General features: G+C 39.8%; 1 protein-coding gene across 3 annotated transcripts in view; it reads right to left on the bottom strand.

The window, feature by feature from the left end:
- Positions 1–16,741: 16,741 nt before the first annotated feature.
- The window catches only part of nphp4 (nephronophthisis 4), a 225,068-nt gene continuing 216,716 nt past the window's right edge, over positions 16,742–25,093 (bottom strand). For all 3 annotated transcript variants that reach the window (XM_079676360.1, XM_079676361.1, XM_079676362.1), the window contains 3 exons: positions 22,978–23,157; positions 21,351–21,494; positions 16,742–17,042 (listed from right to left, as the gene is read on the bottom strand). In XM_079676360.1, coding sequence (XP_079532486.1) covers positions 16,902–17,042; positions 21,351–21,494; positions 22,978–23,157 — 465 coding nt within the window. In that variant the 3' untranslated portion in view covers positions 16,742–16,901. The remainder of the gene's footprint in view (positions 17,043–21,350; positions 21,495–22,977; positions 23,158–25,093) is intronic.

The raw sequence follows: 25,093 nt of genomic DNA, 5'->3' as shown, positions 1-25,093 counted from the left end.
GCACCCATGCAGCCAGAGGAGAAGGGGCGAGCGACTGCAGCTTTTCTCAGGTCCTCTATGTAGGCCCTGATTGGTGATTGGGAGCACCTGGAGGAGAACCTGCACCTGGAGGGAGAGGCTGCACCTGGAGACAATATAGAGGGAGAGAGAGAAAGACACACACACAAACACACAAACACCAGCACCCACTACGGCACGTAACAGTGTGGATCAATTGAGACAGGGTGGAGTCCAGAGAGTTTGGGAGGAACCTCAGTGTGACGGATGTCCTGTCTGTGGGTTTCCCTGGGAGGAGGACCAGGCCTGATGAAGAAACCAACTAACTGCATCTGTGAGCCCATACTGTACACAGCTGTCACAAACAAATGATGGTCCTGTTAGACTACACACTATTCAGTGTGCAGACCTTTGTGTTCACAATAAAAGTGTAGTTTCTTAGTGAATGTCCTGTATTGGTCTTTAATATCATAACATCAGCTTTTCATTTTCTTCTTGTCCCTCAGAGAAAACAGTGAGGCAGTTGTGTCCTTCAGGTAGGGTATGTCCTTTCCTAACAGAAATGACAAGAAACATAAAACATATGACATTATTGCAGAGTAAGTGTGTTATTTATGAAAGAGGTGTGTTTGTTTATTTAGGGGCTGTAGAATTTTTTTATATGTTTTTTAAATGTATCCCTTTGTACTACAAAGATAATCAGATTATGAATGAACAATATGCAGTTAATCAACATTAAAAATATATGTTATTATTACAATAATATTCAACTGTTATCAGAACTTAGTGCAACAGTAGAATCATGCTGTTCGGTTGTCTCACCGCGAGAACCACTTTTACCACGCTTCTTTACAGACAATAAGAGACAAATGGTACTAATTCTCACAATGTAAATAATAATTGCCTTAAATACATTGAAATGTGAAAGCTGACTTTGCCACTGTGGAGTTGTTTGACGACCTCAGTGACCTCCCCCGGGAGTTTGGTGTTGATCCCCCGTCATACTCCAGCTCTGCCTCTAACATAGAGGGTGGAGTTGTCGGGTTCAGGAGTTCCTCAAAGTGCTCCTTCCAACGCCCTAACACTCCATCAGTTGAGGTCAACAACGTCCCATCCTTACTGTACACAGCTTGGATGGTTCCCTGCTTCCCCCTCCTGAGGTGTCGGACAGTTTTCCAGAACAACTTTGGTGCCGCCCGAAAGTCCTTTTCCATGTCTTCTCCGAACTTCTCCCACACCCGCTGCTTTGCCTCGGCCACGGCTGAGGCTGCTGCCCTTCGGGCCTGTCGGTACCTTGCAACTGCCTCGGGAGTCCCCCGGGATAACAAATCCCTGAAGGCCTCCTTCTTCAGTCGGACGGCTTCCCTGACCACCGTTGTCCACCAGGAGGTTCGAGGGTTACCGCCCCTTGAGGCACCTAAGACCTTGAGAACACAGCTCCCCGCCGCGGCTTCAGCAATAGAGGCTTTGAACACCGCCCACTCTGGTTCAATGTCCCCAACCTCCACAGGAATGCCAGAAAAGCTCCGCTGGAGGTGTGAGTTGAAGGCCTCCTGAACTTGGGCCTCCTCCAGACGTTCCCAGTTCACCCGAACTACACGTTTGGGCTTACCAGGTCTATCCAGAGGCTTCCCCCGCCACTCGGCCCAACTCACCACCAGATGGTGATCAGTTGACAACTCCGCCCCTCTTTTTACCCGAGTGTCCAAAACATACGGCCTCAGGTCCGATGATACGATAACGAAATCAATCATGGACCTTCTGCCTAGGGTGCTCTGGTACCACGTACACTTATGAGCATCCTTATGTTCGAACATGGTGTTTGTTATGGCCAATCCATGACTAGTACATAAGTCCAGTAACAAACCACCACTCCGGTTCAGATCAGGGGGGCCGTTCCTCCCAATCACGCCCCTCCAAGTGTCTCCATCATTGCCCACATGTGCGTTGAAGTCTCCCAGCAAGATTAAAGAGTCCCCTTCAGGAGCCCCATACAGGACTCTTTCCAGGGTTTCCAAGAAGGCCGTATACTCTGAACTGCTGTTGGGTGCATAAGCACACACAACAGTCAGAGTGTTCCCCCCCATAACCCGCAGGCGTAGGGAGGCGACCCTCTCGTCCACTGGGGTAAACTCCAACAAAGAAGCACCCAACCGGGGGCGTGTGAGTAGTTAACACCTTGTTAAACTTATTTAACTTTCTATTTGCAATTTTTATCATATGCCAGCCTAATCCTTTATTATTGCTTTGTACTTTTTTTTCTTTTTATTGTTTCAGTGTTATCTATAACACATATTTAATTTGTAAGTATAAACCTCATATCATTCACTTGACATGTTTTCAAATGTGTTGACTTCAATAAAATGTAATTTGATGGAAAATCGGTGTCCATGCTTTATACCAGAGGCAAAAAAGTGAAGATGTGTCTAATTGCCATCCACTTTGAATAATTATTTGCGGTCAGTAAAATATCTAATTAATTCCATTTCAATTGTGAAATATAAGCGCAAAGCAGAAGTTATACTGTTCTGGATTCCAACAGTTCTCAGTCAGTTCAGATATATTTTCCCTCTACCCAGTACTGTCGGTTCATGAAGATATTTTAATATTACGAGTTTAGATTCCTCCATCGCACCACAATAAAGATTGTGTTTGCTCCTCCAGCATTTGCTGCCTTTTTGTTGTTTCTAATTTGTTTTTTGTTTCAAGTTATCTTATATGTAGGTTACTTAAGGACATGTTTACACTATTTGGGGGAAATTCTTAATGTTATAGATAAAACAATAAAGGTAAACATTTCTCCAAGCTCTGCCTTTGTTTATTTGTTTCCTCAGTATTGATTTCCTCTATGCTTCCTAAGGCTGTACTGTAAGAACGTGTATTGTCTCAAAAAAGAAATGCATTGGATTCATAAACAAAATGATATATACTACAGCCAAGGGTATAAAATGCTCCTTAGTGTTCTTTTAACTTATTTGTAAATCGCACATCATTTGGCATTACTTGAGAATAAACTTTTTGAGAGATCGTTGCACTTATTTCTCTTCAAGATCAGCTGTTATTTTTTTAGATAAACCTCTCCAAAAGTTATTTTTGAGAATGATGCGTAGGTTTGGCCTAAATCTGGCCCACAAACATGTTAAGGTAACACTTCTACTGTCATGTCAGATTGAATTGGATTTTCAGATCCACGGCCCACTTTGTACATCATCACCTATTTGTGCATGCCAAAAGTATTTGGAAGCTTGACAACATGAACACCACTACTGAGATAAGACTTTTATGGAGTTTCTTTTCTGGAGTTTATTTGCTGCAGGTCACCAGGGTTTATTTTAGAACCCAATACACGATAACTCTATTCTTCTGTGGTAGAAAATAGAATCATGTTGTGTGTTTAAGGCAAGTTAAACGTGAATCACTGTATTCATTTCTTTCAGTTGCGTTAAAGACTATTGTTACATTTTAGTGCTATAGTTGTTTGTGGTTGTGCTAATTTTAAAGTATTTATCGGCTTGTTAAGTGTATAGCAATGAATTTGATTCCAAAAATCATCATATGGTTGTAGAGTTGTGACAAATAAGAACCATGCATCCAAAAAGTCAGACTTTCATGCGTTTGTCAGGAAAATAGTATTTTTTATATTTAATTTAGCTTAAAAAGGAGACTTTTATTACCCAACGCATTATCCTCAAGTTTATAAAAAATGGAAACAGTCATTATCATCTAATTTGTGGATTCATAGTTTTCTCTTGAGAGGAAAGCGATGAAAAAGTAAGTTATCAGATAAATGCATTTGAGTAAAATGAAGTAAAATATTTGCATCGATAATTTCTTTAAATGGAATCACTCAAGTGAACTACAGGTTCAAAAAAGACTTCTAACAAAAAAAACCTGCTAAAATGTAGGAAAATAAACCCAGATATTGATTCTTTTAAGACATATATTTGAATAAGTAATTTGGGGTCTCGACTCTTCCTAAGACTCACAGCAGCTCTCTGTCTGCAGGACACAGAAGTCATGTATCAATGCCGTGTCATCCATCGGTCACGCACAGTCATGATCATATGTAGCCCCACTGCTGTGCAGTTACCCTCCACCCCAGTCTCATCTTTTATCAGCACTTACACATTAGTAGTATGTAATTCTGTGTCGGATAAGTGGGGGTATGTAGTGCAAGTTGTTTTTATAATTGCTTTTTTTCCAGCATTCTGGGATCAGAGCCACATGCTTTATCATGATGAGAGTGCCCTAACTGGAAGGATCAAATTTGGCATTGCACCCATTTAGTACTTTGTTTTTATCGCGACCTCCCGTAAACCTGCTTTACATTTCAATCAATAAGGACATATGCATAATGAAACATTCTATATTAAAGTACATCTTTCCCTTTTTTTGTGACTCGGAAAGAGCAGTTGGCATCTATGCATACACAAGTTTGGGTTCAGTGTTGGTAATATTAACGAACAATGTGTGTAATTAGACACACAAGGACACACTCATTAAGGATGGAGCATCCATTTCACGCTGATGAACAATGCAAATGTAATCAAGCATGTTAATGTTCAATAATAAATGTAATTTGGCTGCGTTGCTTTGAGAACTGCGAGGGTGAATGTGTTACTTAATTATCTCATTAAATGGCAGGTGCTATAGCTAACATGAGATAAATATTTTTAGTTAAAGGTAGCTGATTTCCTCTTCGTGTTTAAAGTGTTCTAAGCAACAGCATCAAGTCTCTGTAGCAGGTGTCTCACCATATGCTGCATTAATTACACAAAAATCTTTAATGGCTCTTAACATCCCTCGTTACTGAGCTGTATGGCAATATGCCCTCCGTCCCTTCTCGCCGGCCCTGAGGTTATTTATAGCGCACATTACAGTCAAAATAGCCGAGGAGACACATAACTGCATGGTATGAGGAAGAGAAGTGACATTTCATGTTCAGGGAGGCCCAGGGTGGGTGGGAGATAGAGAAAATCCAATTGTTTTCAAATTATTCCCATGTATAAAAAGAATCCGAGGCAGAATACTCAGATGGGATTATTTTCTCCGCCGTTGTGTAATGTAGGATCAGCCAGGACTTTAACATTACCTCCATTCGAAGTCCGAGAAGAGGCATGATTTCTGGCCGTGCAATTATTGTCAAACTCCCTCAGAGAAACATGTTGTGTGTTGGAGGAAGTGTATGAAAGAGCGGGTACATGCTGAGTTCATAAAGAGCTTCTGTTGGGAGGACTTTTAGCACCAAGAACAACAGCGGGGGGGCAACCGAATCAGACAGGAAACATGAGTGAGCCCCGAACACACCGCACAGGCTTCCAACCAGTAATCATGTCGTACTTATACTAAAAGCCTGGGTGGTCACTTTTACATTAGAACAGGAGGCGGGCAGGCAGGAAGTGTGCTGAAGTGCCCGCTGAGCTAATGCCCTGAGGCACTTCTGCCTTCAGACCTGATTTACCAGCTCCTCTGTGATTGGGCGACCAGCAACAATCAAGAAAAACGTAGGATAAAGTCAAAATGTTTTATTGGGTTAGCAATCATATTTGAACTTTGTACCTAGTTCAAGCAACTACATATCCTGGTGGTAGATGCCTAACACACAAAGGAAAAAAAGAAAAAAAAGTTTTAATAATAATTATAATAATACACATAAAACATGTACGTAGAATAAAGTAATATGATACCAAAAACGACACAAATTAAAAGATCAGTTAAAGGCTTATTAAGTTAGATTTTCTGTACTGTACACTTTAACGAAAAGTTGTCCAGGAATGGTGTCATATTTTTGGGAATTTAACAACCAAGCCAAGTAAAACATTGAAATGAAAAACATAACATGTATAATATTAGTCAAAGTATTACATTTTCAACGTAAAACATTGTAAAACAAACAAGTAAACACATCTTCTGCATTATTCCCCCTTACACTGCTCATTGAGTTCAGCTCTGAGACACAGCTCAAAAACAAAGCTATATATCAATCATCATTCGCAATAAAAGTTATAATTAAATGCTAGGATTCAAACTAGGGTTTGGAGTCGGAAAAATGTGGGCATTCATCAGGCTGGGATGATGTGACAAAAAGATGATTGCATGAAAGACAAAGTTACATGTATTACTGACCCATAAAGAACTAAAGCTCAGGACATTCTGACTTCTGGTACTTTGGTATCTGGTACATTTTAATCTCTTCCAAGTCCCCCAACTTTATGCAAGTGCAACACTAAATCACTGAAGTGCCTATTTCAAATTTCGATTTTATGTGTTCGGCTGTGATTTTCCGTTTTGGAAAAGCCCCTAAAATTAGTATTTGGATCATGCAGCATAAAAACGTATCCATTAAATCCTTGTTATCCCCTAATGAAAATGTCCATGTAATCTAACTAGTGTAGTTTGATCAAACATCTTCAATTAAACAAAGAATATCAAATCGAACTGCAACATATAATATTATTAGTGTGAATATGGACGTGTCATGGCAAAGGGACAGCCCATAAAACTACATGAGACCCTTCCAATAGTCTTTTTATCTCTTTTAATATTGGGATGCCCGCTGTTTTAGGAACCTGGAACTTGTCTGCACACATTGGATAATTTTCTGTCTGAAGGGTGGATGAATCTCTGCTGACCCGAGCTCTGAGTTCCAACTGAGGGGCCGTGTTCTGGTGATGCTTGGCCCTCTGCCCGGAGCCAGGACATGGAGTCTCTGTGGGCTCAGGGCACACAAACCGGGCTGACCCCAAGGTGCACAGAGTACTATCACAGTCTACAGTGCCAAAGGTTCAAACACTGACTTTCCTCTTAATTTAGGATAGCAATGTGCAAGATCAATGTACTGTAATAGGAGGTGCCGGACAGCAAGAGATGTGGATGGGGGGTCAAAGAAGGGTCTGGAGCTTGAAGGAAATGGCAGCTTGTCCACAGGGAGGAAGGGAAAGCTGAACACAAATGGGAAAGGACAGCTGATGACAACAACAGTCAGCAATGTTAAAATAATTCACATTAGACTATAGCCCGCAAAATCCACAAGGCATGCTTTGCTTTGTCCTAGCGTGCTGATTCCCATCTCTGGTTCAATGATATGAACTCATTTCCCACTGACTGTCACGCAATGCTCCTAATATAACATTACATATAAACAGACATTTAAAACCCTATCATAGTCAATAGTACTTCAGCAAGCCCCCAGCAACACTTGATTTTCTTGAAAAGGATTATTTTCCCGCCATCTGCCCTTTTCTATACAGAAACTGGCTTACAGGCAGTTACTGCTATAAATTCAGCTTTTTCCCCCACCATTCTCCATTCGCTTTGGGACAAATATAATGGAAATTAATTCAGGCTTCTTAGCTGCTAAGTAACAGGAAATGTCCAGGAGTTGCCGGTGTCAGTACCATATGTGCTCGGCCTACCAGATCTGCTCGGGGTCCGTTACGCTTACCAATGACGTCACGCATTGGCTGTACGGCAACTCAAGAGGTAATAATAATAATTCTAAATAAAACAGGAAGTTAACCTAAACTACATTTAAGACACTGCAACGAAAGTAACAAAAACAATGTAATATCCTTTTCCGTTTCACAGAACACAAATTGGGTTATTTACATAATTATGTTTACACTGGTGACATTTACGGGACACAATTCACTGGGTTGTATGTTATATAGTGTGTGTTGCACCCCGGACGAGTTAGTGAGTGCACCTGTGTTGTGTTGTCATTCTAGCTTGTGTAGCGTGTGTATACAAGATCATCCTGCTGATTCATCGGCTCTACAACACTGTCGATTGTTGTTTTTTAACATTCAACAACAAAAAATAACAATCGACATTAATCTGAATGAGGGAGGTGATTTATTATCATTACAACGTAATTAACCAAGCCATTACATCTTTATTGTGAAATGTCCACATGTCATTTAAAGATTTGTTCATGTTGAACAGGAAACATATTAAGCCCCAAAGCCCCCCTCGGCGAGGGCTTTTTTTTCTTTCTTCACAACACTGTGTCTCAGCACTCTCAGGGCATCTTAATATTTAAGAACCTATTAATGTGTTATACCAGATTAACGGGAATAATCTCAGCTAACTGACGATGAAAACCATTATTACCAAAACAAAAAAACACAAGTCTCATAAGAAGCATCTAAATGACCCCTGAGCAAAAAATGCTAACGCACTTTGGCACAAAACTCAAGATAAAAGATACCCTTATTACTTATCGTAGCTGCACATACCAGATATCCAATTAAAGCTGAGGTTCTACAGATTATTTAGGTATATATATCATCACTGAGTTATCCAAACTCGCGACAGGGGAAGCAAACACAGACATCACAACACGTACCTTTACGTAGCTTTTACGGGAGATCCTCTCACCGTAGCTGTCAATCTGATCAAAAGACTTGTTCAGTGGCATTCAAACGAGAAAAAACGCAGCTAAATCGGTTAATCCATAGGTTGATAATGTTTCTGGGTAATATTTTTTTTAATTTATAATCCATAATTCAATTTTTATGTAAAAATCGGAGAGTAAAAGTTAGCTGCTAATGGTAGCCACTAGAGTTATCGCAGCTTCGGGTTTTGGCTATGCGTCAGTCACTCAGTCTCATACACACATTACCAAATAAGGAGTATGTGGGAGTTTCCCTCGATTCCATTGGCTCTGACGGTTAGAAAGAGATGTCAACAAGGGGGGCCAGAGATAGGTCAAATCCACTCAAATGACCCCAGAAGTGGGTTTTCTTTTGCTAAATCTCTCTAAAAAGATCAAATTTAACTTGTTTTGCATTAATCTTGATACAGGGTACTTATTATATGTTGTAGTTTGGATTCCTAAAGCTTTTAGTCTACCATCCCATCATTCAAGGGTGGTTTTCACTATAAGTAATTTGTTTTTTTTTGGACGGACACAATAATTTAATTTTTTTTACAGTGTTCAATCTGAATTTACTTTAAAATAAAAACATCTATATTGATTCTGACACTTCTACATCCAACTCACCGGTGTAACCTTGCTTTGAGAAAAAAGATTATTAATTTAACCCTTTTAGAAGGGAAGATATGGTCATTTGTTCTGGGAATGTCATTTTCGAGCCTGAGACCTGAAAAACAGGCTCGGTGCTTAACAGGTTAAAAAAAAGTCAATATGGCTATACAAGAAGTTGTCTCTTTACAGCAGACATGGAAAGATATTAGAATGTATTTGGAGTCATGTCTGCGGCCATCTAAAGAATGTCCATTGAAAAAACAAATGAAAAAAACGTATAGACTAAACCAAAACAGTTTACGGCTGTAAAATCTAAACAATGTGCTAAAAGACGCTAGAATACTCAACTGCGATTAGCTTAGAGCTGTACCTTGCTATATTGTTTCGTTTTTTTGCCGTTGTACTGGCTATTTTCATATTTTCCTCTTTGAAATGGGCTTCAGAAATGTTGCCTGCGTTGCCGTCCCGACAAATTAGCTAACACTGCACAATAAAGAAAATACATATATAAAGGGAGAGTGTGGGTCTCCGAAATCCACCTGTGGCAGGTGTAATGATTTAGGGATTATTTTTGTATGATTCTATACAACTCTAACAATCCTACTTATTGTTGCTTTAAATTACTTGCTAAAATGCAATTTTTACTGTGATGATAATTAGCAAAACATAGTGTGAAGATTTATCTTCCAATGTCAAAACATGTCGTCTGACGGGGACAGAAATAGCAGTCCAGTCCAGCTAACAGGCACATTGACAGCTGACTGTTATTGACAGGAGAACCTCCTGCATGTTCTGGGTCAGCAATGAAGCTGGAAAATCACCACGGGTCTAATGTATTGCTTTAACGAGTCCTTGCCGACAGCAGGAGATGGGGAACGATGAAAAAGGAGAGCCTTCCGCTTGAGTTTGGATTATATGGGAAGGTTTTGAACTTCCTCTGCTCTGCTGTTAGAAATTACCTCCGCTCCGACCCCTCAGCTGATAAGGTGGAGGCCCAATTTATCTCCCGGGGACTCATGAATATTTACAATATTTCTAATGCGGTGCACTTAGGTCAATAGGACTGCAGTTTGTAATCAACATGGAAGGTATAGGTTAATAACTGCAATTTATTTTCCGTCGCCCCAGACTAATCTGATTCGATTCAGATACATTTTTCCGGTTGTAGTCCATCGCAGGTAATCTGAGGCCAAGTCTGCCAACAGATATCGCTTAAATGCAATCTATAAATGGAAAAGGACAAGACAGAGACAGCTTTTAGTGTCTCTGATGTGGCTGATAACGTTCGTGTACTCCCCAGCCTCACTAAGTGGCTGCTCACTCTGATGTGCAGTGGGTTAAATAGCAGATAGGTCTCCAATAGGCTAAATGTGTGAGGGAAACGGAAAGAAAATAAATAAATAAAGAGGTAGAGCTCGTGGCTTTGAACACAGCGCACCCATTGTGCTGCATTAGACGGAGAGTGCACCACGACGCCCAATCAAGACCCCGCGTTTCATTTCCCCTCTCTAACCGTGAGTATATTAAACCAGAAATCCGGTGGCTGATTTTCAAAGAGACTTGATTAAACCTAGGAAATGGGACATGATTTCTCATTTAAAATTCATAGCAGGCTAACACTTAAGTCATTTGAATCCCCTTTGCCATTAGGGGAGTTGGTATCTACATCAGATTGAATAATTTCACTTTAACAGCGTCAATCCATTCCATTTCAATTTGATAGCAAGCAAACGTCATGCCTTGTGAGTGTGTGTTGCTCTTTAAGGTTGGCCGGCAGAATGTGCTGCAGCTTGTAATTAAATTTGTTTGACCAAGTTCCACTTTGCCGTAATTGAAAAAGGTCTGAAAAATTAGAAATTAAGTGCTTATGTGCACATGAAAAAAACCTTTTTCACTCACCCTTTCAAATATGTGCTGAATAAAACAGCGGTAAATGTAGTTTTATATGATAAAAGGGGATATTGGGTCATGCTAGCTAATATTTTGCTAGCTTTTGTTGACAAACTTAATTTGATACTGCTGGGTAATTGCCCTGCCAGTCGCAGAGGTTAGCTTGCTAATACACTGAACTAACACAGCAGCATCTCTTACAGTGTGTACCCCTGCTCGATATCCTCCTAATATGACACGATTAGCAGACCTTTCAAATATTTATGCAAGGTTCTTTCCCTTCCCAGAAAGTAAATGTACACAAGCATACATTTACTACTGTAAGCCTGGTGATGGTGACCCCTCCTAGGGCAAAGTTATGTTATCCATCATTACTGGATTTGACCTATGCAGCCTCTCAATTCAGAACTCTCAGAAAAAATTATCAAAGAAAGACCTGCAGCTTGAATGTAACTCTAAAGAGCATCAGTAATGTCACATATTTTGAATCTTTTAAGATCAGACTCACCAACCCAGGCCTGGAATTTGTCAGAGCAGCATGGCATTCACAGATCATCCCTCTTGGTCCACAAGGTATCTATTCCTGCTTGGTTCAAATACAGACTTTGAAAAGTCACGTTTTTGGAAGATATGTCATTTGAAAAATGCCCTCTAACACTCATGCACCATCAATAACTGTATTCCTTTAATGCAGCAGAATTTGTGTGTCAAGCAGCGAGGAATCCACTTATCTGGATCAGACCTCACACTTAATATTGGTTGCTGTAAAGTTATCAAAAAGGAATATGTATAAATGAAGCAACAAGTCCTCCAACTCATACGATCAAATAGGTTGATTGTTCAAGCCCTTATTACGACCTATAATCACGTTTTAAAGTTTTCACCTCTAGTGCTCCCGTTGATTGCAAAAGTTACAGAGGGTTGTTTATTCACAAATAACCCTCTCTGTAAAATCCTAAATTGTAGGATAGTTTGGCCATTAAAATACTTTTTGATTAGATTTCTAGCGATAAGTGTATATTGTACTTTTAGAATCCACGTCCAGTCGATATGTAGGATCTATAGTTTGATAGATATTACGAAGATGATTTGAGGTTCCGCCAGGAGAACGTGTATATGCGGCAGCCTCCATGTAAAGTTACGGGGTGAAAACATTTCCTGTCTCGAAGTTTTCATAATAAAACCAATGATCAAATGATTTAACAGTGATATCTGCAGTACTCATCCACTAAAAACATGGACACAACATTACTTGGTTTAAATTGTGTACACTGCTTTTGTGTTTTTCCCATAGGTTTTTCTCTTTCGATTCTGAGAGACACCTTTTTCAGAGGTTTTGATAGGCTAAAACATCGAACTACCCATAATCCTGGATGTTTTAGCCGCAATGCACGTTGGGATATGGTGTTTATGGAAAACATTTTTTTAAAATAAAATAATACTTTATTCTGAGTGTTCTTGCTTTTCTCTTTGGAAGTCATCACATAACCAGGGCTGCACATAACTGATGCATGCGCAACCCCCGCCCAAAAAAGAGCACCGGATCATTTGAAAAAAGGCGCGAGGAGAGAGAGAGAGAGAGAGAGAGAGAGAGAGAGAGAGAGAGAGAGAGAGAGAGCAATTTTTTTGGCACAGTTTAAGATTTAATGTACCTCCCACCATACCAGCAGTTCCACCCCCAGTTTCAATTTAGGTATTTAGCTGACACACCTTTCCAAAGTAATTAACAGAGAAGGAGCAAGTGGAGTTCACAAATTGTTCAAGGACACTCGGACATCGTTTTTAGCAACTACCGTTAATGAATCACTGACCCAGTTCGAGGAAGTCCATCATTACATTATCTTAGGCATTTATCCACAGCTGCAGTTATCAGTTAATCAGCAATGAGCGATGAGAATGGGACACTTATTGTGAAATTCAGATCCATGAGTACAAACACTTAGTGGGTTCTGTTGTGTTTATGCACAGCCTGAGAGATCATATAGGCGTTGATTGGTAGAGAGAGCAAAAGAGGCTGTAATGTTACTCTTATGGGTTTTACTTTCCATCTTATGTCATGCATCTTATTTTTCTTCTTTAATTAAGTGTTTAATTGAACACCCTTTTCCACATTATTCACAACATTATATCCACTTCTCCCTATTATAAAACACTGACTGCTGCATTTCTTGTGTTTTACATTATTATGTACACTGTAGCTAGCATGGTTAGCATGGTGCATTTATGATTCAATCCCTAACATTAATTACATTGATCATTTTGGCTAGCTAAGACAAAATAAGCTGTTTGTAATGTTTTGGGAAAAAAATCAACAATCTATTTCTTAGTGTCTTTCTGTATAAGCCAAGGATAAATTATAGGATGTTATTAGAACATTATCCTGTAGTGAAAAAGTGAATGAAACTAGCAACTTATTTACTGAGGTAAAATATAAAATCAGATTAAAAGTCGGGTAATGTTCTCATAGACTTTTATACAAGCCGACAATGTTTACGATTTACAGTTTTCCCCTGCTGGCAATTAGAAGAAGAGGTTTCTTTTGAGCAAAATGTGCTTTTTGTGAAATAGTCAAATATTTCCCAGAACAATTAAGAATCTGGGGGGACATAGCTGAGTGTGGACAATTTGTAACGGTTAATGTTAGCAGCTTATTCTAAAAGTTTAGGAAAGAAAAACACGTATTTGGATTTATTCTGTGGTGTTGGGCAGCGGTTAAACAGTCCATCCTTCGCCACACTGATGATCAACAGTCCTGTCCTGTTCAAACAGCTATTGACAGAAACAACACCAGACCTATTTGAGCTGCTCGACAAATTTGAACATGGAACCAGGCTTATACATAATATTTGATGTCCCTGACCCTGCCACCACTTTGAGGTTAGAGCAGAAACTTTGAGGGAGATGGAGGAGAGAAAATGTTTTCTTTGTGACTGAGTGTTTATACTTCATCACATTCAAAACATTTTTTATCATCAATGCTTGATCCATAGCTATAAGGATAAATCATTAAATAACACTGACAGCTTGACTCAAAGCTTTTCTTAGAATGGGTGGATATTTGATCAATTGTGCTTCAAGATAATTCGGCCGTATTTTCTTACTTCTGTGAGATTACTGCTTTTCAAATCAAAACTGGTGGGAACACACAGGGGATTTGCTGGATGTGTGTGTGTGTGTGTGTGTGTGTGTGTGTGTGTGTGTGTGTGTGTGTGTGTGTGTGTGTGTGTGTATTAGGCTGCCATCTACTGAGAACTGTCTTCAGACCGAATGTGTGTTTGCAGAGAGAGGAACAGTGACACTTCCTTCACCACATACATTTCCACATACATTTCCTCTGTGCTCGACAGTCATGGCCGAGGAAAGGTCCCGCTTAGACAGGTAATGAGGTAATTAAATTCCAATTGGTTAACAGCTCCTTGTCGCATTTCTAATCTGACCCAGGTCCTTCCTCGCCGAGATAAAACGAGACATGGGCTCTAACTTTACCTATCCTTTCTCTTGCTTTCTTCTTCCTGTCCATTTTTAATAATTTACAAAATACTATTCAATTCCCACATCAGATTGAAAGATCACGGCTCCCAAACAGCAGGCGTTTTGCCATTGACGTCAATGATTGTTGTCCCTCTGAGACAAATAGGATTTGTGATTTTGGGCTGTATAAATAAACTTGAATTGAATTGAAGGATTAGGGCGTGGACACATTTGACTTATCTACATATTTTTTCTCTTAGAGAAAATTATTTTAAAAAGAACCCCTCTGCTGTGATCTTTCTGTGTCCTCAGTTTAATATTCTAAAGCTTGAGGTGATTTGCAATAATACACTCACACACTCTCTCTTCTCTCCACTGTATGAGTGCCAATCCAGGCCAGCGGTGTACATGAGGAGGAGGGCTGGTTGCTAGGTTGCATATTCCTCCGGTTACAAAGCTCTTTGATACCTTTGTCGCTTCATTCTCTCATAGACATGCACCCACTCACATGGCCAGGCACCTACATGCTGAAAAAGAGCACACAAACAGGGCTGTTTTTCTCCAGATCAGGGCAATAACCCAAATATCAAGGCAAACAGCCGGTCAGCTAGACAGGAGCCGTCTAACCACACTAACAAGGTGAGCAGACAGGGTGAGGTGCTGTGGGGGGTTGTGCTCCTTTAGGAGGAACCGACAAACACTAGACTGTCGACGCTAATAAGGTGTCAGTGCTGCCCGGCCCCCCCGCTGTGCAGCACAAACTGAAGGCTGCTGCTCAGAACAGGATGTGTGATTTCAAACTGAACACACATCAGCCTGCAGCAACATCATGCGATCCCTACCAGAGATGCTGTGGATTAGTCTGGACACCTTGGGAATGGATGGCAGCACAAAAGGTAGTGTTGCATGGAGACAGGAGGGCTGTTCACCATCTTCAGATCAACAGTTACAGGAAGCAAGCTGTGACGACTGCAAAATACATTTATGGGAAAGATATGTTATGTCTGTCTTAATCCATTTGTAACCACAGTGCCAGTTCAAGTGCCTTAAACTTGAATTATTTTAAATGGCCAGTAGTTACCATAGGTTGCAAAAATAAGTCATATTGTATAGAAGTCTATGAGAACGGTATCTTCCTACATAGCTAGCGTGCTACATCCATGATAAAAAGCTTCCTAGAGTGGCTACATCAGAAAAAAAGCTAAACAGAATAAGTACTATTGAGTGTGTCCTCTTTTTTAAGACAGTATTTGCAAGATAAGTTCATGGCCAGAATGAGTATGAGGAATAATTACAGGAACTCGTACTTATTTCAACTCGCATATGGTCTCTAAAAAATAGTCAAATAAACATAAAAAAGATCCTGACTCGGGCTTCAAGCTAAATGTTCAAAGTTGCACAGAGCATCTTTGAGTATGAGAACCGGAATGCTACGGGGGCGAAGTATCAAGATAATAAGGCTTGAATGTGTAATTCTGTAAGCTGTTAACATATAAACATAAAATATTGAAGACAATCAGACAAGACGTTAGAGAAGGTAAAGATGAAGAGCACCGGCTTGTTTCCTATCTTCTTTTTTTATTAGCCTTTGCTGCTGTGCTGAGGCTTATTTTGCTGCCTGCATTCTAATGAGAGAGAGGGCGAGGAGGGAGGGGGTGGAGAGGGTGATTGTGTAACTCTGAGTTACATAACACAGTGTGCATGGCCTTCTCTCTCTCAGACACAGACACACACAGCAGAGCGACAGTGAGCGAGCAGTAAGGAGAAGATGGAGGGTTTTAAAGGGTGCCGGTGTTAATGAGGGCGATCTGGAGAGATGTGGGCCTCGCCGGAAAGTCATACCTCATTACGACACAGCTTCTTATAATGCCGCCGATGAGTATAAGTTGTTTGGGAGGCAAGGGGACGCAGATAGAGGACCCCTGGCTTGGCTTAGATTAAAACTCAGTCATCAAGTGGCATTCGAGTGGGTTTGCCGGGTAATTAAAGTCGATAAAATGTTATTGCTTTCACCCCCCGCCCACCTGGATTGTTAGGGATGGAGTGTCAGACATTTACCGGACATTTCGTAAGAGGACAAAATACCAATTGGGATAAAGCCACCACACTGATATTGCTGCTTTTGGTCTGCTTTGCTGATTATCAAACTAAACAATCCTGTGTTCCTGTGGTTACTTTTGTAGATTTGTGTTTCTCTCTTGCACGTGAATTGATTGCGTTTAAACATGTCTTCTTTGTTTTGTTTTATTGTTTGTGTTGAGTTCGGTTTTAGCTTTGCCTTCTTCCTTTGGAATAACATTTTGGATTTTTCAAACTCAATAATTTCAGTAAAGCGCTCATTTGCCTCCATACAACACAGAACCATCCACCTCATACAAAAGACTGAACACAACACGTGATCAAATTAGTTTATTTCTATCTTTAATAAATCAATAAAAAATTACGAAAGTTTGGACATGTACAGCTCATTTGGCTTTGATTATTTCACACTCAGAAAATAGATTCAAAGACAAATGAGTCAGCACCTTCCAGGAAGGAAACCAACATCTTCAGGTCAGGAGTAGTTGACCTTCACACAGAACGTCTCCTCCGTCCTCTCCTGCAGGTTGTTCACGTAGACCAGGATCTCCACAGAGCCGGGACTCTGGCTGGGAGCGAATCGTAGTCCGATGGTGTAACTCTCCCCCCCGCCGATCTGAACACAGTGAACACAACAAACAAGCTTTATTTTCCTCTGAAGGCTTTGTGAGGGGGAGAGATTCTCCTTTTCTCTTCAGCAACAAAAGGAGACTCATGATCACAAACACAAAGTGCCTATTTACCTCAGAGATAGAATAAATGGTCTTCCTTGCATGTAATCATTATCTCCTTCGTTTTGAAAACCCTATTAAATTGACCATTCATACTGTCATTGATCGCCGACTTATTCCTCTTAACTGCTTGCAGAAGATCAACAACTGTTTCATGTCAGTATCTTGTTCATGCCAGGGATTAGAAATAGTTTCTGTCCAGATGTGCATGCCTAGGTAGGTAAACATTCAGTGAATTGATTTGATTTAAAGAAAAAAAGAAAGTAATCTTCCCAATTTTGCATCTCATCAAGTAGCTGATTCCTTAGTTTCATTTATTCTTTCATAACAAATCTAGGAACACATTTAAATTAATAACTTTATAGTTAAAAGGACAAGTAGAAGCTTTTAGTTGTGTAAACATGTTATATTTTAGCCGTTTAACGGTTCCACGGCTTTGTCCATAAAATACACCAACTACTGTGGTTTCTTTAAACCTGAGTCCTCTTCCAGGCTACATCCCTAAACCTTTGAAGATATGGCAACATCACATGTAGCCGGAGTGAGTGTGAGATTTAAAACATTAGAAACGTCTGGACACTAGAACATGTATCCCCTCCCTGCCGCCCAGAGAACTCTTTTTCAACAGTGAAGTACATACCTTACCTGAGAACTACAACCTGTTTCTTCATGTTTTATCTTTGGTCGTTTTTCAAAGTCTGGTCGGTCATGTTTTTTCACTTAAACTCTTTTATTTCAGTGTGTGTAACTTTCTCTACAGAAAAGGCCAAACAGATGTAGTGCCATTGCTTTCATTTGTCAAGAAAAGTAGCAAACATATGGGAATACTTTAGAAAAATATCTAACAACTATAAGTGGAGCATCCAGCCACCACTGTTGTTGTTAATAACTCTGTATAGCTTTGCAAAAATATAAAAACATTCCCTTACGAGTGCTTAAGGGATTATGCTTTATTGCATTGTAATAAATGTCATGTATATGATGCAACAGCTTATCCCACAGTGGGACTCCATTATCTAATTTAATAAGGGTTGTCTGACACCAGAGGATGACAACTCAAAGAAAGCCCAAATGGTTTGTGTTCTTAATTGCTCCAACCTCTTGACATCACACTTTGTTTTTTGTGTGTAAATTACCTTCTTTTCATCGAAAGTGAAAATAATCTTCTCTCTATGGAAAAGCTTTTGTTTCCCTGGTATTTCAATCAGACCAAAACTGTCATCTAGTATTTTCGGTAATAGCCAGCAAAGGATATAAAGGTCAATTTGGGGGATTTATGCTCCAATCTTCCCAAAAAGCCTAGCAGTATTGATTTCTTCTTTCCCCTCCCTCCTGACAGCTGGTTTTATCACACTGAGGAACTTGCGTCAAAAAGAGAAGAGTGTCTCCACATTTGCTTAATGCTGCGGGCACAGTCAATTCTTTATAAGACACCTGGCGCCTGGTTGACAAAATGGGATAAAAATAACAGGCTGTTTTTCACTTTGCCCACCTTCTTCTGTCTTCTGGACAGCAGCAGCAGCCTGATTCTTAAATAGTTTATATGGAAACAGACTCCCACTGCGTCTCACTCATTTATTTGTTCATTTAAAATTCTGCTTTCCCATTTGTTTTGCCCTTCCATCACACCTCGGCGAATGAAAAGCAATGATGGCGGTGACTCCGGTGCTCCATGGCTGTGTGTAAGTGAGTGAATGAGCTATTAGAGACACTGAGGTAGACAACATAACAATAAAACACCGGCAACTTTTTTTGGATTCCTACTGTTTTGGTCTGGAGGAAAACAAAAACAGCTTTCACTCCAACGCGAGAGGCCAGAAATCATCATCAGCATCTTTTACTCACTGAAGAAGCCCAAAACAATCTTTCACGGGAACTAAACAAATGAAAATAAAAGTTTCTCCTTCACACTAAAGTTATTGGTGTTGGTCAAGACTTTTTCCAGTAATTTGGCTTATTTCAAACTATAGAACACAACAGCAAAGGAAAAAGTTGTATTATTTATATTTTGAGATGTTTCATTTTGGAATTTCTTATTTTACTCTTTTAATTTCTACTTATGTGCATTCCCTTGTTTTTTTTATGCTGCTGCAATGCAAAACAATCCCAATTTGGGATCAATAAAGTACATCTTATCTTATCTTAAAAACCCCAAAACGTGTAGGGCCGCTATGAAATGGTTTGGCTTTGCTTGAAGTGAATGTACTCTCAGGTTTCTTAGTGTTCTGACTTTGTACGGTTGATTTCACTTTGATTGTAAATTGCAGTTGTGAATGTGGTAATGTAATGTAGGTGTGCTGCATAGTTAGTGATTTTGCGGCACTGCCAAATCATGATTTAAGAGTGCACCAAAACTGATTTTGGGCCTGACATAAATCACTTCAGGACACTGTTGAAATAATCCAATACTAAAGTGTCCACTGTATGTCCTATTTTCCTTAGCGTACTGACATCTTTTAGTTTGTTGCTTTTAAATTATTTATTGTTTTTACTTGTACTAATTTTATGGTGTGTGAGCTGTGCTGTGTGATTTGTATGTTTTTGTTTGTTTATTTGACTGTACAGCACTTTGGTCTGGAGGTTTTAAAGTGCTTTATAAATATAGCTGTATTGTATTGTATGTTCTGGTTGCAGCTCCATCATGACTCATATATTAGAAATGTCCAGCAGTACAGGGAAGGCATGTCTGCACAGGAGGCATTTCAGATGCAATTTCTAAGTAAATGTTCTTCTTTTTTACATTGCATTCTGCCAAAACACAGATCTACAGTCAATACTGTGCCTGAACGCATCGTGTGCAGACACAGACGGAGGACTCAAGCTGCTGCTGTGTACACATTGTAGAAGAGATTTTAAGCAACCTGTTCTTCAGCAGATACATTTCCACTGAGGTTTACAATTGTGTTGCTGATCACTTCGAAAACACATTTTCAGGCTCATTTTTAACAGCAGGTTGTCTAATCTTTATTTTTGCATCATTTAATATGAATGTCATTGTCATAGGCTTTTTTCAGCTTGTAAGCTGTAGCCTGAAAAGTTTTCGGTGTCGTTGTCAAGAGAGGAGGGGAGAATGTGAAAGTATTTAATAAGAATGCTACTCATAGTGACAACAAGCCCTGGGAAGTGCCAATCATTATTTTCAGTCAGTGAAACTACTGGAGAAAAAGGTTTGTTCTGTTGCATGGTTGGAATATACGATGTTAAATAATCCAAGCAGTGTGAGATATTAGCTAAGTATTCAAATAGAACTCATTATAACAATCTGAAGTTCTGAAGAAGCTGTGTCTGAGTTCTTCATTTAGACGTCATGTTTGTGACATTATGACTACTTCAATTTCACAGTGTCATCATAACGGTTTAAGTGGGTACGATTCATAGAAGAGAAAATATCTTTCTGATTCTAATAGAAGCTGGGAATGCGCCAAAATCACTGTGAAAGATGCAGATACAGTCCGTTAGCCTAAATCTGTAAACAACTGTCACTAAAGTATAGGCTACTTCAACCAGTTGTATCCAACATTTAAAACTGGAATTACAATTCCTTAACTATTCTTAATAATCCGATTCAAGCTTTGGTAAAGTGTTGCATGCTTGAATGGTGCTAACCAAAACGAATGCGGCAACAGGTTCTGTGTTTAATAAAGTTCAATAAAAAGAAGCAGCTGTTTCACATCACTGAGTCATGCCTAGGAGCAATGTGTTTCCTAGATATAAATGTATTCCAAATAAAGAATTCAAAAATATGTATAAATTATTTTAAGAGAGGGAAAAGGATGCTTTTAGACGTTAGCATCGTTGTTTGCAGAGACTCAAGCTTGCAGTATTGAGTAGTAGCTAATAGGCAGAATAATCTTGCCTGCAGTATTCTATATTCAAAATGCATGCATAAAGTTTTGCAAAGGTTTTATTTCCATTACTTTTGTCCTAATCAAGACTTTCATATTAAAATGTATGCGATTAATAAGCATTCCTGTCATTACAGCTAATGCGCATTATTTACAGGGCGGTTACAACACAAGCAACCGTTAATGCAATTCAACTGCCAGTAATGATGCAGGCTTTGATTTCAATCTACAACAAAGGCAGGCTTTTTCCAAGGAGTAGGGTTTCCTTGAGGTCGAGCTGTTAATTAAAGTATTGATTTAGCTGTTAATGAGAGTAAGAGAACTGCATGACTTCCTGTCTTATCTCACCTGGAATTTATCCTCTTTGAACTGCAGCAGGTCAGGACGGTCCGAGCGGAGCAGGAACGAGCGGCTGCTGGTGTAGGGGTTGGTGTAGGTGATTTTCCTGGAGCTGCCACGCCCAGTGCCCACTGGGACACACACTTCAAATGCCTGCACACACAAACAGGTGAAACAGGTGGCAGTTATAGAGGCGATTGAGTGCTGACCTGGGATCAGCTGTCCTTAGCCTTTTCTTGACAGCAGCCATAAAAGGGGTTGAGAATTTCCCGCTGACCCAGGACACCACCAGGATGCTTCAATAAGCACTCAGTGTGACTCTTAGTCCCAAGTGGCTTTGAGTCATACAGAACAGGTACCACTTACCACACATCTAGCACCTTCCACAGTATAAGTCACATACTTTTATATAGAATGATACAAATGAGGAGTTTCTTTGTAGCAGTCCTAAATCTGTAAAAGATCAACAGATTGTAAAATAAAAAATATATTTGCCTTTAAACCAACACTTATATAACAATGTTCGTTGTACTAAGATAACAATCATTTTAATGTTTCACTGACTTGTAATGGCGGGAATCGGGCCAACAGTCTCAGTCTGAGCCAGAAAGTCGGCTCTTTACAATCTCCTCTGAGAAGTGTCTAAGGATTTATTGTAGGCCTCCTAATTAAACACTTCCAGAAACTGAATCTATTTATTTTGGTTTTCCCTTTAATGTCCAGCTGCTCAGCTTTACTCAATGTTTTTAATGAGTTTCCTAACGGAAAGAAAACTTTACTATTAGCTAAATTAGCGCTAAAAGCCTACAGATGCTAACAGTAGCTGGTGTCAGCTAGTAAGCAGTTAGCTTAGTGAGCCATGCTGTCAGGACTATTAATAGTCAAAGCCCCTTGGGACTAAGAGTCACACTCAGTGCTTATTGAAGCATCCTGGTGGTGTCCTGGGTAAGCGGGGTTTGTTCCTCTACTATATGGGCTCGGAGCACCAGGGGAGTGTTGGTGGTCACACTGTTAGCACAGGAGCTAACTGGGAGGGGGATGTTTCAGTGTAGTGTTGGCCCCCAACGGAACCAGTTGTAGAAGCCTCTACGGATTAGTTACTGTGGCGTGTCTAGCTGGCTTGCTATGTCTTGGGTTGTTGCATTTGTTTGATATTTGGCTGTGCAAAAAAAAATGTATTAGCTAAATCCATAAAATACTGTGTCTTTTCATTTTGTTACTGTTTCATAATGTCAACCATCATTGGGTGCAGGTGAGTGATGACACAATGAGACATTTGGTGACTTTCACACTGCAGTGCAGTTTGATATTGCAAAGAAAAAACAAAGCGCTCAATTGATATAAGATATGGAAGATTCAAAATAAGAATTGAGTTGTTTTGACTCAACTTTTTCTGTATGTTGCTATCCATTTACATCAGCGGTGTATTGTACCAGTTTTAAAAAGGGCAAGCAGACACCCGGCAGGTGTTGCTGGAGTACTAAAGGAATGAAAAGTGCCACCAACAGTTAGCAAAGGCTCCCTAATAGGAGAATGATGGCCAGTGTTTCAGCTATTGGAAAAGGCTGAAAAGGAGACTTAAAAACACACATTTTACCATTATAGGTTGCAAAGCCAAAAAGAAAACCTCTAATACCTTGGACAGGACAGGCCGGTGGACGTTGAGACAGAGCAGCCAGGATGCCACAAGCCGCCGGTTCTCCACATCCACCGCATTCACATACAGGAAGCGGCTTCCTGCGCGCCACGGCTGCACCTTCAGCTGGAGCTCCTGCACGGCGGCGGGAGGCAGAACGAACACCGCCTCTGGGTCCACCTACGAGAAGGTATGGGTGATTGAGTTTGGCAGTACTGTGTGGAGGTGTTGATTAGGTGGGTTGTGAGAAAGAGAACATAACTGACGAGAAATAGAGGCATTGACAAAGTGACAGAAAAATGTGACACAGTATGATGAGAAGAGTGATTCTATTGAGAAAAAAAGATTTAGAAAATGGCAGAATTACTTGAAAATAGGTGGTTGATGGAGCCAGAGGAAAACAAAGGAGGTGAACAGATTACAGGAGAGTGGGGGAGAGAAGGGGTGAATGAGTTACGGTGAAATAGGGAAAGGGAGGGGACCGACAATAATATAAGAGAGAGTAGAGGCAGAAAAGTGACAAAGAGACGGAAGGATGTGAGAATGAGATTTACTGTGAGGTTCATTTTCAATCTGTTGGGAAAAAGCAAAGCTATTCTTCGACGGTGAGCTTTATCCGATTGTATAAGACTCCTCCGATGCATTCCACAGTGAGCTAACCTGCAGAGAGTCAGATCAAAGTGGGCGCCGATGCAAACGTGAAATCTTTTTGCGAAAAAAAATATGTCACTCTTGCAGCCAGTACCCTTTTTCTTCCCAGAAAATACGTTTGGGTCATACAACATGCAGCTACGGTGACTGTGGCGGCCCATCACTTTTGTTTTAATTTAATATGAGTGAGTAAAATGCAATGCCCTTTTACTGCCGTTCTGACTGAGAAGCATTTGAAAAACTCTCTCCCTGCTTGTAACCAGTTATGAATAAGAAACGATCTATCTTAAAATAGACGATATGACACTCCCGGAACATATTTCACATGTTCAGGGAGCATAAAACCATTACATGTTTCGGTTTCTGTCAGATTGGGTCCCAACATGTGATATGATTGCAGGAAGTAATGGGGTAACCTAATAAAATGAAATGAATTGAAAAGAGCCATTACGCTGTCAATCCACATTTGTACATTCTGGATAATGACTCGAATATGAACCTTGGGTTATTACAAAAGAGACTTTCTGTGTTCCATTGTTCCCTGCTGCTAAGAGAACAATTTGCATGAAATCCTTTTTGTGGATATGCGGTTTTAAAGTTAAGAGAAAAAAGAACAAATGGCTCCATTTCATGTTAGATACAAAGAATTCAAGGTACTGTATGGTTTGAGCTGTTTTTATTTACAATTCTCTTATTTTATCTTCTGTATGTTGATATGCATTGGTGTAAGCTACTTTTCTTTTTAAATAACTACAAAAGTTCACACAGGGAAGACTGAAATTAATCGTACAGGCACCTCACTTTAGATTAAACTCAACAAGTGGAAGAAAGGATGTTGAAAACACGAAGCATAGCGTCTTAAATTACTACTAAAGTTGGTTTTGAAATATTGTCAAATGGCAGTCATGTGTACAACTAGAGTTCTGTAAATTATGGATTTGATTGCAGTGTTTCTGGCAGTAGTGAAGAAAACAACATGAGTCCAAAACCCAAAAAGGAGAAATGGACGACTATCAGACTCCGAACAGACCCAAAGACAATTAGATCCAAAATGTGGTCGCCTAAACACACAAATAACACCAACACTGTAAACAGCATGATGCTCCACCAATTAACAAGCAGCTAGAGTCCAAAAGAGCAGCGATACATGTCACTTCACACTCTCCATCTGTCTCAAGAAACATTCTCTACAGCACAGAGTGAGAGCTGCTTCAAGGTCTTTTTGGATTGATATAAGACATACCGTTTTAGTATAAAGACTTTAATATGATACAATGCAAAGTATAATTTGGACTTGACTAAACCTACTAGGTTTATTTTGTTTTGGTCTTGATGCAGCTTTACTCAATTTTCTTCAGGAAAATGGTAGGGCTGACATTTCCTGTTAAAATTCTAGACTGACTGACAATTGCTGTTACTTTAATTAGGAGAAAAGTTTTTGTAATCTATCCATATGCATTTTTTA

This window comes from Notothenia rossii, assembly GCF_949606895.1.
Source record: "Notothenia rossii genome assembly, chromosome: 4".
Lineage (NCBI taxonomy): Eukaryota > Metazoa > Chordata > Actinopteri > Perciformes > Nototheniidae > Notothenia > Notothenia rossii.
Note: the sequence above shows the minus strand (reverse complement) of the source record. Positions and strands in the feature narration are given on the sequence as shown.